We start from the raw sequence: 18,209 nt of genomic DNA on the forward strand, positions 1-18,209 counted from the left end.
ACGTCAGCCATATACTTTGGTATTCGGGCCGACTGGGACAGCGGACTACCCCAATGGTTAGGACTGCAGCAATGTGGATCCTCGAACATCTACATTTATGGTAGGTACAAAACTGTACTTCTCTGAATCTCGGTCTCTCATTCTGGTTCCCCATCGTACATCACCCCTCCTTCCTCCCAAGCACCCTCTAGTGTATACCTCTCTATTCTCCCTGGCTGTCATTGTAACACCTCCTGCATCCTTTAACTGACTGCCATTGTACAAAGCTGGTGTACCATCCCTGACAATACTACTCTCCTACCTCTAGCTGTACTATCCCTCCACCCACCTACCCAAAACTGTATACCCCTTCATATAGGACATCTTAGTCGTAAAGTTTCTCTGTCAGCTTCTGTAACCTGTTCTACTTGTCCTTCTATCGCTTTCCTGCTAACACCTATACAAAACTCCTTCCTCTCTTCTCTATCATTCTGAGCTCTAATTTCAAACACAACTTACCTTACTGATAATTTTTCTTGTTTTCATCTCAGTGCTGTACAAGTGGACTTAGGCCATCCTTTATAATGTCACTACTAACTATGACTACATTACTCCTTCCTCTTTATCTTCTCTTCCTACACCTCACACCACTTCATCTAACTCGCACATATTTTACAATCAATTCATTCACATCTTTCCAATCCCCCAATCACAAATGTTACTCCAAAATATCCTTTAGCCTGTACTCCACTAATACATTGCTACTCCTCAAACCCACAATCTTTTCACAGACACAGAACATTCTACACGCAACTCTACTTACAACAGAGTACAACTCTAAGTGCAAACTGCTATCAACACAACATTCAGTTAGTACCACCATCCTGGTTACCTATTACAAAATCGAAGTTACGGAACTTTGAATACCATATGGTCAACACCATATGATCGAAGTTCCGTAACTTTGAAATGAAAAGAAACAAAATGTACCCTGACAGGTTAAAGCAGGGGACCCCCTGCACCCCCCAACTGGGGAGTTACACCCCCCGCTACTTAAATATACCAACTCCGAGATCGCACTTTAATGAACTACCGTGCGGAAAGGGAAGATTTCCCAATTTCCCTTTCCTACACTGTAGCTCGATCTTAGAGTTGGTGTATCTAAGTAGCGGAGGGTGTGTGGGGTGCAGGGGGGCTTGCCCCCCTGCCTACACCCTTTATTTTTTCTTTCTTTTTTTAAATATTCAAATTTTCAATTGTTCGATCATTAAAGGTCGACCATTAGTGATTTCAACAATTGAAAATTCGATGTTCCAATAGGAAGCCCACCACCAATGTGAGGACATCCATCCCAAACTAGATCTACTCCACTTGCCTGTCACCACCCTAAACCTCACAGATCCCTAAAACTCACCACCCTTAACATAACTCTTTTACCATTGACCCCTACTCAAACTCTGTTCCCCAGTTCTCTGCAGCTGAACTCATCTTATCATATCACATCTAAAGATGAACAAATTCAAAAATCTTTGGTAGTCATATACACCCCACCATTTAATAATATTCCTGTATCAGAAGAAATCTTAGCCTGGACCTCAAACAACATCCACAGTGAAACAATAATTCTAGGTGATAAGATAAATTGGCTGGAACACATTTCCCCCTCTCCAAATGTATCCATCAATCTCTATAACTTCACCTAGCTTATTACTAGTGTAACCCAGCCCAGGAAAAACAACCACAATGGCTCCATACTTGGCTGGATTTTAGTATCTGACCCCAACAAAATTTCCTGATCAGGAACTCTGCTCTGCAATATCAGTGACCATTATTCTGCCAAGTAATATGCAATGCCTCCACAACTCTGAGTAAAATTAATTGGGGCATTCTAAAATCTTTACCACTTGATGAAGCTGTTGAATTTTTCAATTCAGCATTCCTAAACATTCACAATAGAACAGCCCCTCTCCGAAACAGGAGAGTAAAAATAAATCATGCAATCTGCCTATCTGGAGATACCAAAAAAATTATGACTACCAGATAGAGAACGTGGGAAAAAAGGCAGAAAAGTAAAAACCCAATCAAACTCCAGTTATTCAAACAGCTCCGCAATCAAGTAAAACATCTAGTCATTAAAGATAAAAAAAACAATACTACCTCTGTCTCCAAAACGGCTGTAGACACAACCCAAAAAAATATTGGAACTCTGTCTACTCTACTAAATCCTGGCAACAAGAGCAACCCTCACCCAAATCCTGACAAAACTCCAGCAGAAATAGCTTCACTTTTCAATTCCTGTTTTATAGAGACTATAACCAAACTTGCTACCACCTTTCCTCAAACTACCCACAATTACAACCCAATACCAACTCACTTCTACTCAACAAACTCTTCTCCCCAACCTTTCTCTTTTTCTCCTATTACTACCTCCACTATAACCTAGCTCCCGGTAAAACTCAAACCCAGTAGTACTGCCCCAGACAATTTACCCTGCCAAATACTTACAAATGTCATCCACATCTATCAGCTACCCCATCACTGTTGTCATAAACAGATCTATCCAAGAATCCTATGTCACCTCCATCTGGAAGAAAGCCTGCATCATTCCCATGCACACAAATGGCAACAGTACAGAAATCTGTTTCTGCCCTATAGCCATGCTATCCCCATCTTTAAAACAATGGAAAAATGTATTCAACCCCAGCTAATGAACTATCTACTGCAAAACCAGCTCCTTTCCTCCACTCAGCATGGCTTTTGCCCTGGACACAGCACTGTAACTGTTCTCCTATCCGTCTCGAACACTGTTAACCACAATCGCAATGATGGTAAACTTGTCTCTGCACTTTTCCTCGATCTCTCGAAGGCCTTCAACACCATCTCCCATTCTCTCCTCCTCCTCTCTAAGCTCTCAAATCTAGGCGTGTCCACTCCTGTCCTTGACTGGTTTACCAGCTGTCTTACAGACAGACAACAATCTACCAAATGACTACACTCCCTCTCTCCTTTTCCCACTACTTCCACCGGCGTTCCCCGAGGGTCCTTCTTAGGACCTCTTCTTCTCAGTATTTTCCTAAACTACTTTCACTCTGCTCTCACTCCTAGATCTGTAGTACAATACGCAGACAATTCTACAGTTATCTACTCCGGCACCTCAGAAATGGAACTTCTGACCATGACCCAAAATGCTTTCTCTGCTACAGAAATCTGGATAACCAATAATCACCTTGCCCTTAACCCCAACAAAACCAAACTCCTGCTTTTTACACCAAAAAAAAACAAAAAACACCACTATTAATAAATCAGAATTTGTCATTTTTTATTATAACAAAATTGCCATAGAGGTAGTCCCCATACCAAGCTACTTGGCGTTACTATAGATGATAATTTAACATTTGACCAACTCATCCACAACAATATTAAAATAACTTACCGAAAACTCTGCACCCTTTACAGACACTCTTTTTAAACTACTCCACTAGAAAAACACTTGCCCAAACATTTTGCCTACACTTTGTCCTCTATGGTGCCCCCATTCCAGCAAATATCCAGTCCTGCTTACAAACTAAGATGGACACTTGCTATAACAAAGTTGCCAAGTTTGTGACCAGTGCAAAATATTCTTCCCATCACTACTGCTTTTACGATCCCTGAACGGGCTCGAACTCCCACATCATCTCAGATACATACAACTATCTACTGCACACACAATTATCTCTAAAGCTCTCGAATGCCCAGCCCTTGCCTCCCTTCTGACTCTATCAAACAAACAGGTACATGAGATCTGAAAATCAATCTCTTATCCAGGTAAATAGACTTAAACTCTCTGCAGGTCAGTATTTACTTACTGTAGCTAAACTCTAGAATGCTGTTCCACCTCTCCTCCAGACCATTAATAGTGCCCCCCTTAATCAAAAAGTCTCTACATCAATATCTCTCCCCTCAATGGCTTTGTCCATGCACCATCTCCAAATTCTCTATAACCTGATTTCCTGATCAGCCCCTTCTATTCCTGTACTCAATATTCTCCTGTCTTGTGTCACCCTTGAAAAGCAGCTTCTGCATCCTTCTGCTCTACATATGGTATAAGAATAATTGAGTAGGTTTTCCCCACTCAGTGTAAGAATATTCTACAAATTAATTGCATAGTATATCTGTCTAATATGTATTAAATAATAGTATAAGTGTATAGGTCTGTCCTTTCATTTCAGTTATTTTTTTTTACACTGGATACCTTGCCAAGAGTCAATGTTTCTTTTCTTAGTTTCTAGCCATTTAATTGTATAATATCCCAAGTGAGTTTCCTGTTTGTTGTTGTTTGGATATTTGCTACTCTTTGTAAATACTTGTTTAACAAATTATTATAATCTTGTATTTTGTTTATGGAGCTTTTCTCCTCATGCCTCCACTGAAAATGGGCTCATTTCAGCCCAGTGGACTTTCCTGGTTAACAAAAACCAAATAAATACAAATAAATAAATGTTTCTGTACAGATTTGGTGTTAGTGCTTAAGAAAGTGAGCAACACTTGCTGTGGTCAGCCAAAAATGGGGTAAACTTGCTGGAATCAGAGAAAAATCTGAATGGTGGGGAATTGATTAAAAATTAAATTAGAACATGCTTTAATTCCTTTGCATCAATTAATTTCTGTTTTCTCACCATTTTACTTCCTGCAGCTAATTTGCAAGAAAAACTGACAGATTTCCTGCCAAAGTTACTTGACTGCTCCATGGAAATCAAAGGTTTATGTGAGCCACCAAAGTTGCCGTCCCTCTCCACACACGAATTGTGTGAGCGTTATGCCAATGTCATGATATCACTTAGTCGAATGCCAGCTGATGGCAGATGAACAAGCACAGACCTTTTAAAGCACAGTGTAAAGACTTCTGTTTTAACTCCTTCCTTCTTATCACAGGAGTTGCTTGTTGCTGCTAGAGTTTTACATTTTTTTGTATTTTAAAAGTGCAAATGACAAAAGTGACTGTACAGACTCAAGCCAGACTGCACTCGATGAAGCACCGAAATGCATGTCACGCCAGCTGTGTTTTAATCAAAAACAGTACATTAAGGTGGAAGTTCCCTATTACAGTATTACCACGCTTTTCTTTTATAAACAATGATTTTATCACTGGCTTCTGTTTTACTTCAGCCCTTCTCTGACTGTAACCCGGCGAGTAGTGTTAGGTGCTGTGTTTGAACACAGCATCTGGTGACTTGTAAATGAAAAGAAAAGAATAAAGTTTTATTTATGACTATATATATATTTTATTTTGTGCATTACTTATTCTTTGCTTTTAATTGTACTGTAATCAGATTGCTGACGAATGTACATTAATCTGGAATGCTTGGGTACACCACTGATGATCTTCATGTTTCACTGTTGCAGTCATTACATTTGGGTAATCTGCTGGCAGGTTGCCGTCAGTCGGCCTGAATTCCAAAGTCTTTGGTCCTGCGTCGGTTGCTGTCTCCTCTTCCATGACGTCAGGTCGTCAGGGGTGTAAAACAAGCAGCCAACGCCATTTTCTTTAGTCTTTCCGAAGCAGAAGCATTTTGCAAGTGCCGGTCAGCCGACTCCTGAAATATTCGAGTTTGAATTTCAGAACCAAAGTCTTCACTAAAGCTAAGTACCCCGTTGGGGAAACTTTTTTCCTTGCTCCATACTGGTCAGAAAAAGTTAATAACTGTATTACTTGTGGGAAGCAAATACCTCATAAGGATTTCCATTTATACTGTATTCCTTGTCTAGGCCCTGATCACAACGTGCCTGGCTGTCGGTTTTGTGCTAGATTTAACCAACACACTATTAAGCGTCAGTATAGTTTTGTCTCAAAGTATTTTGGAAACAGATTTAACTACCCAGAAATGTCGTCGGATAGCAATCTGACTACCGGAGTCCATAAAAAAATGCAAAGAAAAGGACGGAGAGAGAGAGACAGTCAAGGTCCAAAACCGACGAAGCTTCTCGTAAGTCAGTCGCCAGTACTCAATGAGGTGCTTTGGCAGCCCCTGATACCCACTACTTTCGAGTCGCAGGCCCCTACTAACACCCATGTGGAGTCCAGCATGCCGCAATATACTGGACCCACGGATGTATCTCCCTCGGATGGGTCCAGAGCCGCTGAGCAGGCACCGGCTTCTGAGGGTGTATTCAGACCTCAACATTTTTATATCAAACAGACGACAGCTGCAAAACCAAAGACAAAAGCAACTTCTAAAACTAATAATCCAACGCATGAGCCATGTGCACAGGCCTCTATGCCTAAAAAACAGATGATCAAAATGGCTGAAGACCTGATTACCTTGATCAGGGATTCCCATCCCCTTCCAGATAAGAGGCCTAGGCAAGACACTGATTATGAATCTTCAGATCAGGTTTCTATTTCTTCCGATTCCTCTTCTAATCAGGAATTATCTATACCTCCCTATGAGGATTCTGATGCAGAGGAATCTATACCATCTGCATCACCACCTGAGGAATATTCATTTGGAGAAACTTTGCATACTTTGAGGGAGCATTTTCATTGGGAGAGTCAAGATTTCTCAGAATCAAAAAAGAGGCTCAGGGATTTCCTTCTCACTCAGCACAGGCCTTTAGCCATACCCTCTGTTTCACACATTGTGGATGATGTGTTTTCAGAGTCAAGCTTGACCCCTGACTCCTTACCTCTGGCTCCCAGCAAGCCTGACAGATATTACAGGGTCCCTGACTCACAAATTTTTATTTAGAAACCTTGCTGCTGGTCCTGAAACTACTTCACAGGGTCCAAAGGGAGTTAAGGCCTCAACAGCAAAAAAATCCTACCGCCTCTGACAGAGATTCAAGGGCACTGGATAGATGGAGAAAAAAGGTTTATACATCTGCAACCTTGGCAATTAGGGCCTTAAACTGCCAGTTTCATATGCTCAAGTATCAACAACATGTTATGGGATTGCTGAAACAGAAAATTATGTTAATTTCTGAATGTGCAGAAAATAAAGAATTGCAGGAATTATTGCATGCAGATGAACAGGTTGGAAAGTATACTTTGCAATGTGGTTTTGATTCTTTAGAGGCCTCCTGCAGGGCCACAGTTACTGGATCTGTGGTTAGGAGGCATGCCTTGTTAAAGAAACAAAATTTGCTTGATCATGTTAAAGCTAAATTACTAGATGCACCTTTACAGCACAATACTCTGTATTAAGGCAGAAGAGGTTTTAAAGAAAATTTAAGACAAAGTTAAGTCTATGCAAACTGTAAAAGACTTCTTACAAGTGCAGCCACCAAGATTCAGTAGACACTGGCCTACAAAAAATTGGTCCTTAACTGTGTCGGACAGAGCTCTAAGGGGCAAATCCAGATGCCCTAAGGGTTCCAGATACCAGGCACAAGATTCATACAGGTCAAAGCAATGGGGCGCTTCTACCTCCAAATCTGGAGGAGATAAAGCGCAAACCTACAGAAAACAGTCCCAATGACTTCCCTCTGCCTTCACCAAGCACTTATCTTTTGGCAGCACCTTTAGGGGGAAATTAGCACTTTTTGCTCAAAATTGGCAGTTAATAACCCAGGAAACATAGTATCACATGGATACAGATTCCATTTCCATACTCTGCCAATGGCAAACTGTTGGCCAGGTCTGCCAAAAAATCAATGGGCAGAGGCACAGAAACAGGTTACGTCCCTCATGGATATGGGGGCCATTCAGCCAGTACCAGAACAGGAAAAAGGACAAGGTTTTTACTCAAGACTGTTCTTGGTACCCAGAAAGGACAAGACCTGGCGGCCAATACTAGATTTATCAATTTTGAACACATACCTGGACATTCCAAAATTCAAAATGCTGACTTTGCAGCAGCATCTGCCCATGCTGGACAAAAATACTTGGCTGGTGACATTAGACCTAAAAGAGGCATACCTGCATGTCCCAATAAGACAATCATGCAGAAGATACCTCAGATTCAAGGCTGGCTTAATGCATTACCAATTCTCTGCACTGCCCTTTGGCTTATCTACTGCGCCCAGGGTCTTTACAATGTGCTTGGCACCAGTAATTGCATTTTGCAGACAAAGAAGTATTCAAATATATCCTTACTTGGACGACTGTCTCATTCAAGCAGAGAACAAGGACATTCTTCAACACCTGGCATTTGTGAAAAGGCTTCTAGCATGCCTAGGGTACACAATAAACGAAAAGAAATCACAACTGGTACCCCCTTAAAAGATAACATTCCTGGGTGCAAGCTTGAATACAACTGCCCAGATGGCTTACCTCACGCCAGACAAGTAAAGGCAATGGACTTCTTACTTCAAACTGATGGCAACAAAAACACAGTTATCTGCAAGACAAATTCTGCAGGCTTTTGGCTTCATGGCATCCTGCATCCTACTGATTCCATATGCAAGACTGCATATGAGGAAACTTCAATGGTACCTAAAAAGTTTATGCAGTCAACATTGACAGTCTGGAAACAATGATTGCTCTCATTCCCTGCCTGCAACAGGAGTTTCTATGGTGGGCAAAGGCATGTCACCAAAACATGGGACGGGCCTTCACTCTACCCCCTGCCAGACAAACCTTAACAACAGATGCATCAGATTATGCCTGGGGGGCCCACATGGCGGAAAGATGTATTCAGGGCATATGGACCCCAAAACAAATGCATCTACATATCAACCAGAAAGAGATGCTAGCTGTTCAAAATGCCCTGACAGCCTTCAAGGACTGACTTCATCCAGGACAACTACTGATAAAGACGGACACCACGGTCATGTGGTATATAAACAAGCAGGGGGGCATGCACTCATACCCCCTTTGCAGATTAGCCATGGCACTATGGGACACAGCTTTGACTTACCAAATGCATCTTCAAGCTGAATTCCTGCCAGGAAAGCAAAATACTCTGGCAGACGATTTAAGTAGAAACTAGATCCACAAGTCTTCAGCATGATAAAGAAATGGGGGAGCCCAGACATAGATCTATTTGCCTCCCCTCAGAATTATCAATTGAAAAGATTCTGCACAAGGACTTATCACAGACAAGCATGGAAAGTGGACGCACTATCCTTCAGTTGGAAAAACCTATCAGTTTACGCTTTTCTTCCACTGCCTCCTCTTCCCAAGGTCCTCCTAAAAGTCAGACAAGAGAAACCAAAGATGATACTAATTGCCCCAAACTGGCCCCACCAATACTGTTACCCACTCCTAAGGAACTTGTCTCAATACCAAGCTTGTACCTTACCTCAAAGACCACAGCTACTGCCCCAGCAAAACAATCAGATCCTGTACAATCAACTCCAGACACTGAACCTGGCAGCATGGCTGATCATGTAGTTATACAAACAACACCTCTCAGTAAAGCTGTGATGGATGTCATTTTGGAAGCCAGAAGGCCTAGTACTAGAAAATCTTATGCTGATAAATGGAAGAGATTCTGTGCTTGGAATCGAGCACAAGGAACTGATACAGCAGAACAAAATATTCCTCAGATATTACAATACTTGTCAAAGGCCTATCTTTCTCATCAATTAAAATCCATGCCTCTGCCATTTCGGCTCATTACAATACAGAGCCACCAATCTTTTCTCATCCTTTACTAAAGCAGTATCTTACAGGAGCCAAAAATTTAAGGCCTCCTAGAAGATCACCAATACCTGCATGGGACCTCAATTATGTGTTTGGAAAAATCCATTTGAACCAGCTGCTACTGCTGATATAAAGTTTTTATCATGGAAAACAGCTCTGCTGCTAGCAATTACTTCATCAAGAAGAGTCTCAGAGCTACAGGCCCTCATGGCTGTGGAGCCTGTTATCATATTTTACCCAGACAGGGTGTCTGAGGACAAATCCAACATTTATGCCCAAGGTGGTTTCCAGTGTGGCTCTTAACCAAACTATTCATCTGTCAACCTTATATCCAAATCCGCAGAACAAGGGGGAGATAATTCTGCATTCTTTGGACGTACACAGACAGCTAAGATTTTACTTGAGCAGGACTAAATCTCTAAGAAAAACTGAGCAATTACTAGTGACATATGCTGCAGGATCAGAAGGAAAGGCTATTTCAAAGTGGATAAGCCACTGCATTCATTTCTGCTACTTGCACCATGGTAAACCTGTGCCCAAGGGCATTAGGTCTTATTCTACCAGAGCTGCAGCTACTTCAGCAGCCTTTCTCAGAGGAGTACCAACCAAAGACATTCTAGAGGCTGCTACTTGGAGTTCTGTTCACACCTTTACAAAGCATTATCATTTGCCTGTATACTCTGTCCAGGGCAGGCTTTGCCACTGCAGTTCTGCAGGGCCTTATAGCTGCTCCTAATGCTGTATAGCTCCAGCCTCCCAACCATAGCTTTGGGAATCTACCCAAATGTAATGACTGCAACAATGAAACACGAAGAACATAGTACAGTTGTGTACACTTACCATAAATGTAGATGTTCGAGTGTTTTCACTGTTGCAGTTCAGGTTACCTGCCCGCCATCCCCCTTTCATTCTGGAGTTTATCTTTCCTTCTCTATCTTATACAACCTATGTGGTGTATTTGCTTGTAGATGAAGGTAAAGTTTATATTGATGCGTGTGTGTGTGTGTGTGTGTGTGTGTGTGTGTGTGTGTGTGTGTGTGTGTGTGTGTGTGTGTATATATATATATATATATATATATATATATATATATATATATATGGGTTCACTTTATAACATCGAAATACTGAAATGTCGAATTTCAGTATCTCGAAGCTATAAAGTTGAATGTTACAAATAGCGAACGTTCATAATCGCAAATTTGAATATATTTCGAAAATATGTCGAATTTGCGGTTATGAAGTTACGCTACGTAATGTCCGGGTTTGTGTTTTGGTGGTGCGCGGTGCTGTTTGTGGATGTAGGTGTTATGTCAGGTAAGTGAGTGTTTTGTAAGGGTTTTGAGTGGGAGTTAGAGTGTGTGTGAGGGATTGGAGAATGTGCGTGTGAGAGTGAGCTTTTGTGTTGTGTTTGTGCGATCTCGGAGTTAGTATATATAAGTAGGGGGGTGGGGGGAGCAGGGAGGCTTGCCCCCCTGCTTATGTTTGTGTGAGTTGTGTATGTGTGTTGTTTTTTGTTTATGTTGTGATGTGGGTGTTGTATGTTAAGTGTAGTGTGTGCGGTGTTTTCGGTTATGTGGTTTCGCGGTTTTTGTTTGTTGGTGTTTTGTGGATTCGGTTTTATAGTCTCGAGATACTGAAAATCGATATTTCAGCATTTCGAGGTTATAAAGTGAATCCATATATATATATATATATATATATATATATATATATATATATATACATATATATTTGCTACATTTTTGGGGGCACCTGACATCTGGGACAAGAAAAACTAAAGAAAATGGCGTTGGCTGCTTGTTTTATACCCCTGATGACCTGACGTCATGGAAGAGGAGACAGCAACCGACGCAGGACCCAAGACTTTGGAATTCAGGCCAACTGAGGGCAACCTGCCAGCAGATTACCCAAATGTAATGACTGCAACAGTGAATACACTCTAACATCTACATTTATGGTAAGTGTAGACAACTGTACTGTATGCTGAAGTTTAAATTCTGTACTGATCATAGTTCTAACTACTTACAAGTAGTTTGGCTTCTTTTAGAAAGACAACACTTTCAGTACTTCCTTTAATCTATGCTCTGGTTTTTAAATCAATTAATAAACAAATCCTGCTGTCAAAGCAGCATATTGCAGTTAAGAGCACGGAGCAGCAAACCTTGGTATGACTCTACAGCACATGTAGTTGTATAGTGTGACACAGGAAGCCACTTGATATCCTTAATACAAGCCACATATATGTACGCTTGTGACGGATGGACAGTTTCCCTTTTCACTTTTTTTCTTCAGCCTGGCTTTGTTTGATTGTATTGAGTTCATGTGGTGATGGAGATAGTCCATTCTTAGTCACCTTGGTATCTGCATGCATAGTCACCAGCCATTAGGCAGTGCCCGGGTATCATTTGCCATTAGGCAGTGCCCGGGTATCATCTGCCATTAGGCAGTGCCCTGGTATCATTGGCCGTTAGGCAGTGCCCTTGTATCACTGGCCGTTAGGCAGTGCCCTGGTATCATTGGCCATTAGGCAGTACCCTGGTATCATTTGCCGTTAGGCAGTGCTCTGTTATGATTTACTGTGTAAGAATCATGTGTAATGCCAATAGGAGCTTGACATCTTACAGTCTGTTACGGATTATATTTAGAGTAATGGGCACACAATGGTGTCTCTTACAATTTATGATCCTATTTTCATCCCCCAATACTAAGTATTTTAATACGGAGTTCAAGGCAATTTTCAGTCAGTGAAGTCAAGCATTGTTTGCCCGGAGGACCTTAGATGGCCTTTCTGTGCAAGTTTTACTTCTGTATGCTGTTATTAAAGGCCTCAGCCCAGCATGCATGAGAACTGTAGAAAACAGCTTGTAGAGTACATGGGAACAAAGGAAATTTCCATGGATTTCTTCAATGATTTGTCCTGCATACCTTGGGAATGAATTCATTTTGATGTTAGTGCCAGCTGTCTCAAAGTGTGATTTCTTTACAGAACTGAGACTTTGTACCAGTGATCTTTGATTGACAAAAAAAGGGGAATATGCCTTAATCTGACTCTGACGTCTTCTGCAGTAGGTAACGTTTGAGATTTTCTTATAGGTTCATAGGTGTGTACTAGGCTAATGGCCCTGGATTCTTTACAAGCCAAACCCATAGGATTACCCTGGCATCTTGCCACCCAACCTTAGTTCCCAGTGCCTCTTTTGAGTAGAGCCACTGGACACTGGAGTGATCCCCGGGATGAATTTTCTATTTCCCATCCACTCATCAAGATTTCTGTTGAAGAAGGCCAGTGAGGTGCTCTGTTTGCATGTTTGGGAAGTCTCTTCCATAGCATGGGCAGTCTCTGGGTTTTGAACCTGTCCCTCTAGCTTGTTCTGTTGACTGCGGTAATGTATCTGGAGCTTGTGGTGCGGAGGGATTGGGACTTTTAGATGTAGCATTTCTAACAGAGCTGGGTCAAACATGGCTTTCTAAGTCAAGCAAAGATTGCCTCTAAGTAGGTGATATGAGACAGAAAATAGTTGGAGTTTTTTGAGTTTGTCCATATTGGACAAGTGTTTAAGGCCTAGGATCCTCATTGTGAGGTACTTTTGCGGCATCGCTAGTTGTTGCAGGTGTCTAGTGAGGTACATGTGAAATGGGGCATTGTACTTGATGATTGGCCTAATGAGGGAAGAGTAGAGGGAGACTGTGACCTTTTTCTTCCTGGATCCAAAACCCTTAGTAATGAGATGTGCCACATAGAAGGACATTCTGACCACAGTGGCATTGTGGTGGTCAAAAGAGAGGTTGCTGTCAACCTGTGTTCCCAGATCTCTTAGAACGCCTTCTGTGTTCAGTGGACTACCATCAATGTGGTAATTCATGGGAACCAGGTTTTTCCCAAAGGGGATGACACATTTTTTGGCTTTAAGGCCATGGTTCTGACACCAATCGTTGGTCTCAGTGAGGCCTTTCTGTTAGATATCAACATCATTTGGGGAGTTAATAATAGCTCTCAACTTGCAGTCATCTGCAAACTTTGTCAGCCAGAGTCCCTTCTTGTTGGCCTGGACTTCAGAGAAGTAGATACCAAACAGTAGAGGACCCAGGACAGAACCCTGTGAGGACTCCACTTGTGACTGGTCGGCAGTCTGACTTGGAGTGAGCTACTTTCACACTGGGTTCTATCTGTAAGCCAGTTTGCAACCCACCTAGTGATATAGGGGTTGATGCCTAGCTTAGTGAGTTTTCTATGATTCCTGAGTAGGGAATGGTATCAAAGGCTTTGGCCAGATGAAGGTAGGCTGTATGAACCACCTTGCCTTCATCCACAGCTCTGGTGACTGACTCAAAGAAGTGGACCAAGTTGAGCAGGCATGATCTACCCTTCACAAAACCAAACTGTGTGGGATCCAGAGTTTGGAGATTCCCTCTGTCCTTGTTTATTAGGTCCATGATGATGCGTTCCATAGCTTTGCATATCAGACTTGTCAGGCTAATGGGGCGATAGTTCCCAGGGTCTATAGTCGCAACTCCTTTGTGGAGAGGGATGACTGTAGCAGTGCGCCATTCAGTAGGGGACAAAGCCTGAGGTGAGGCTATGATTGAACAGGGCACACAGGTGAGGTGCCAGTTCACTCTGTAGTTCATGTAGAACACAGCTGGGGATATTGTTAGGTTCCATAGAAGCTGTATTTTCCGCCTTGGACAGTGCTGTTTTAACCTGTGCAGCAGTAATACTGGGTGCCTGGCTATCTTCTGGTATTGTGATTGGTCCTTTGGTTGGGGGGGGGTCATAAAGTTGGGACTGAATGTGTCAGCCAGTATATTGGTAATATCTGTTGGCTCGGTATAGGAGGAACCATTTTGCAGTAGCTCAGAGCAAATCTAGGTATTGCCGTGGAGATCCTTTACATAACTATAGAAGGCCTTGTGGTTGTCTTTGCTATCTGCTGTAATTCTGTTTTTATAGCTAGCTTTAGAGGATTTGATGAGGGATCTCAACTTTTTGCTGAGGGTGATAAAGGAGTTTTTCCAAGTCTTGGGACTTCACCTTATTCCGCATCAATTTCCTCCTCCTGTTGTAGAGTTTGTTTAAGGCAGGGGACCACCAGATTGGTTTCCTTTTTTTGGAGGAGAGCATCTTGGTTCTATTGGATATGGCGAGATCCATGCATTTGTGTACATGTTCGCACAGTGCATTGGTGCATGATTCGGCGGTCATGCAACTATTCTCCATTTGCATGGGTGCCGTGAAGTTAGCCACCTCTGTTTTTAGGTGCCCAAAGTTAGCTTTGGAGAAGTTTTTCATGGTGGTTACCTTTGCGGGGTGGGTGGGAGGGATGTGGATTTCCAAGGTGATTAGTTTGTGATTGGATCTAACCAGGGAGGCGTTGACTATTGGTGTAGAGCAACGATCGCCCATGTTAGTAATGACCAGGTCAAGGATGTTGGCTACTTGTAGTGGAGGTAAGAACGAGCTGGTCCAGGCATTGAAATTAATGAATTCCAGGAAACATTGAGCAAGTGTATTGGTACACGAGTAGTTTTCCCGGTTAATGGAGGGGTAGTTGAAGTCGCCTAGTATGAGAGTGTTAGGTTGGACCCTAATATTCTCCAGAGTGCGTAGGAACATGGAGTGTGAGTCTTGGGACATGGCTGGGGATCTGTAGCAGGCTACAACCTGAATCGCTCTCTTACCCAGTGTTAGCTGCACCTGAAGTATCTCTGATGCATTTTGTTGGGTTACCAGTCTGGAGGTGTGCGCATCCTTTATGAATATGGAAACACCACCGCCTTTGGAGCTTAGGTCTAAGTTCTGGGGCCGAAAGGTGTGGAATGAGTTAGTGTGTGGTAGTGCAGGAGTACTTTAGCAGAATTTTTGAAATTTCAAGTTCCCATATTTGGAGGTGTTTTCACTTCCCACAGCAGCTATCTTAATTTTATTTAGTTATCTAGGAGAGTGTACTTAGAACATGTCCCCTGCATTAATTTCTGTTACACATTTCAGATACTGATAATACACATTTTGTTCCTGCATTCAGTGCATAAAAAATGCAGATTGTGGAAGTGCCCTAATATTTGCCGGTTCACTTGTCAGGATCCTGACTGCTTATATTGCCTGGGGAGAGATTTTGTTTTTACAATTCTAGTTTTTAACATTTCATGTCATATAAAGCTTGATGGCACAAACAAAATAATAAATTATGGATTGGAGGTCAACCATACAACTAGTTTATCAAGCTTGCATTGAACAATTGTAGCTATGGAGATAAGCTAGGCATGGTTATAAGGATAGGTTGAATAGGGTACAATTTAACATGTTGCACTGCATATATTACTAAACTTTTGTAATCCACAAATAGATTTCTTTACAAACTTAATCTTCTGAGGATATTGAGAACCAGTAAAGAGCACAAATAAGCACACTGTTGGGCAGAGCACTTTCAGACCAAGAAGCAGAGAAAAAACACACACACAATTATCATGAAACATTTAAGAGCTTATTATTATTAAACCAAACCATTAACTGAGTTTGGTATTTTGATTTGTAGCACATTAAATTAAGTGATTCTGTTATATCTGGAGATATTACTGAATCTCTGAAAAGTTGTGTGAATATTTTAACTACAGTAAAGATGTCTTTAGAAAGTCATACAATGATTTTAATAATAATTCTTCTTTTTAACAAGTGCCTAGTTACAAGAATTTCAGTTGTGCTAACTTCAGTCGTGTAGATAAGTATTATCTGATAAGTTCACAGGTTAGTAGTAGACTAGCCGCCGCTAACTTCAATAGCTTAGATAATTATTATCTGACAAGTTCACAGGTAAGTACTAGACTAGCCGCCGCTAACTTCAATAGCTTAGATAATTATTATCTGACAAGTTCACAGGTAAGTACTAGACTAGCCGCCGCTAACTTCAATAGCTTAGATAATTATTATCTGACAAGTTCACAGGTAAGTACTAGACTAGCCACCCTTGCAGGCCATTTTTATTCTAACCAGTTTCCCTTTTACTGCTTGAATTAACCTATCACGTTTTGTTAGAGATTGGCCGTATCCATCCCATGGTCAATAATTTTATATTACCCCAGTGAGAATTACTGGGATCATACCATAGATAACTTGAGGGGACCCATGCATGGGATAAAGAATTTAGGAGCTGCCTCTGACCATTAGTACTATGGAGACAGTTTGGGGGTAAATTTTGATCTGAAGTTGTCTTCATTTGATCTTCAACCTGTGGCTTCCCAGACCTGGAACGGATCCAACTCAGCTGCATATCCAGCATCTGATCTGAGCTCAAAGCTCCTCCCCTACCCATAATGCCCCTGTCTCCTTTCAGATCTCGTTTGGCTCGCTGATGTCCGCATCACGATCCATGCTGTCTGCCAAATTTGTTGTGTAAGTGACTTTATTATTCCCTTTAGCTCTATTTTTTTCTAATATATGTCCCCCCTTTTCTGTTTTTCTACCTCCCCTCGCACTCTGTGTCAGTTAACAACAAAAAAAAAAAAAAACTTTTTCTCTTTCCTGTCCAACAAGTGTGTGTGTGTGTGTGTGTGTGGTCTCTGTGTGGCGGTCTCTGTGTGAGTGAGTGTGTGTTGGGCTGTGTAGTTGGGAATATGTCTGAAACCCCCAAACCAAGCTTCTGAAAATACACAGTGTGTGACCACAGGTTCTCTCCAGCTGATGGTCACACTCTGTGCATTGAATGTCATGAGGCAGCCCATTTGGATACCTCCTGTTCCATCTGTGCCGAGTTTAATCCCCGTGCACTGATGGACAGTCTGAAGGACCTTCTTCTCCCCTCCTAAAACTGGGGCACAGGCCTCGTCTGCTTCCATCTCTGCCCTAGCCTCTGGGACTCAACATCCCGCTAAGAGGTCTGGGGACGGAGACAAAGCAGCCAAGTTCGAGGACAGAGCCAGGAAGTGATCCCTGGATCACTCGGCTTCGGCTGGCCCTCCAGTGAAAGTTAGTTCAGCCCAGAGGACAGAGTCTCCTCGGCTTTGTTCTTCTCTGTTCTCTCCAGAGCCGTAGGAGCTTCAGACCTGGTCGCCGGCACAGGCGTCCTCTCTAGGCTGGTGTCAGTGTTTTCCTCTTCTCGCTTCACCCGCAGCCTTTCTGAAGCAGAGATGGATAGTATGATGCTGAAGTTTATCCACACTCAGATACATTTGAGAGTCCTGCCTGCTCCTCTCCCTCCAGAGTGGGGGACTTGCAATTTGCGTTCATCCCTATTACTCCTTTTCTGATCCGATCCCTGGTTTTGGAGAGTTGGATCCGAGGACACTCAGCATTGAGGGGTCGGCTCCGATGGTACCTTGTACATTGCCGGCCATAGCCTCTGAGCAGATCTGATCCGACCAGGTCAGATCCATCTGGCTCTCAGAGCCGTAGCTTCGGCGCTGGATCTGAGGGGATGGCATTGACTCCAAGTCTCTTGGAGCAGAGCCTTCCCCTTATTTCAACATTTGGAGGTTCGGCTCCAGCTCACCTGTTGGGTCAGAGGGTTACGGCTCCAGCCATTGTTCCTTCTCAGGAGGTCCATTCCCCTTTGGCTTTCGACATGGTGGAGAGGGTCCTTTCGATCCCGATACCTCTGGTGATCTCGTCTTCAGAGTCCATCCTGGCTCCCTCTGTTTCTAGCATAGATCCGGCCATTCTACCATCTCAGGG

At 42.5% G+C, this 18,209-nt stretch overlaps 1 protein-coding gene across 1 annotated transcript in view; it reads left to right on the top strand.

Moving 5' to 3' along the window:
* The window catches only part of USP25 (ubiquitin specific peptidase 25), a 2,531,105-nt gene extending 2,525,870 nt beyond the window's left edge, over positions 1 to 5,235 (top strand). Inside the window, exon 27 of the mRNA XM_044071806.1 lies at positions 4,655 to 5,235. Within this exon, the coding sequence (XP_043927741.1) occupies positions 4,655 to 4,827 (173 nt within the window). The 3' untranslated portion in view covers positions 4,828 to 5,235. The remainder of the gene's footprint in view (positions 1 to 4,654) is intronic.
* The last annotated feature ends 12,974 nt before the right edge of the window (positions 5,236 to 18,209 follow it).

This window comes from Protopterus annectens, chromosome 5.part0 (assembly GCF_019279795.1).
Source record: "Protopterus annectens isolate FY-2018-M chromosome 5.part0, PAN1.0, whole genome shotgun sequence".
Taxonomy (NCBI): domain Eukaryota; kingdom Metazoa; phylum Chordata; order Ceratodontiformes; family Protopteridae; genus Protopterus; species Protopterus annectens.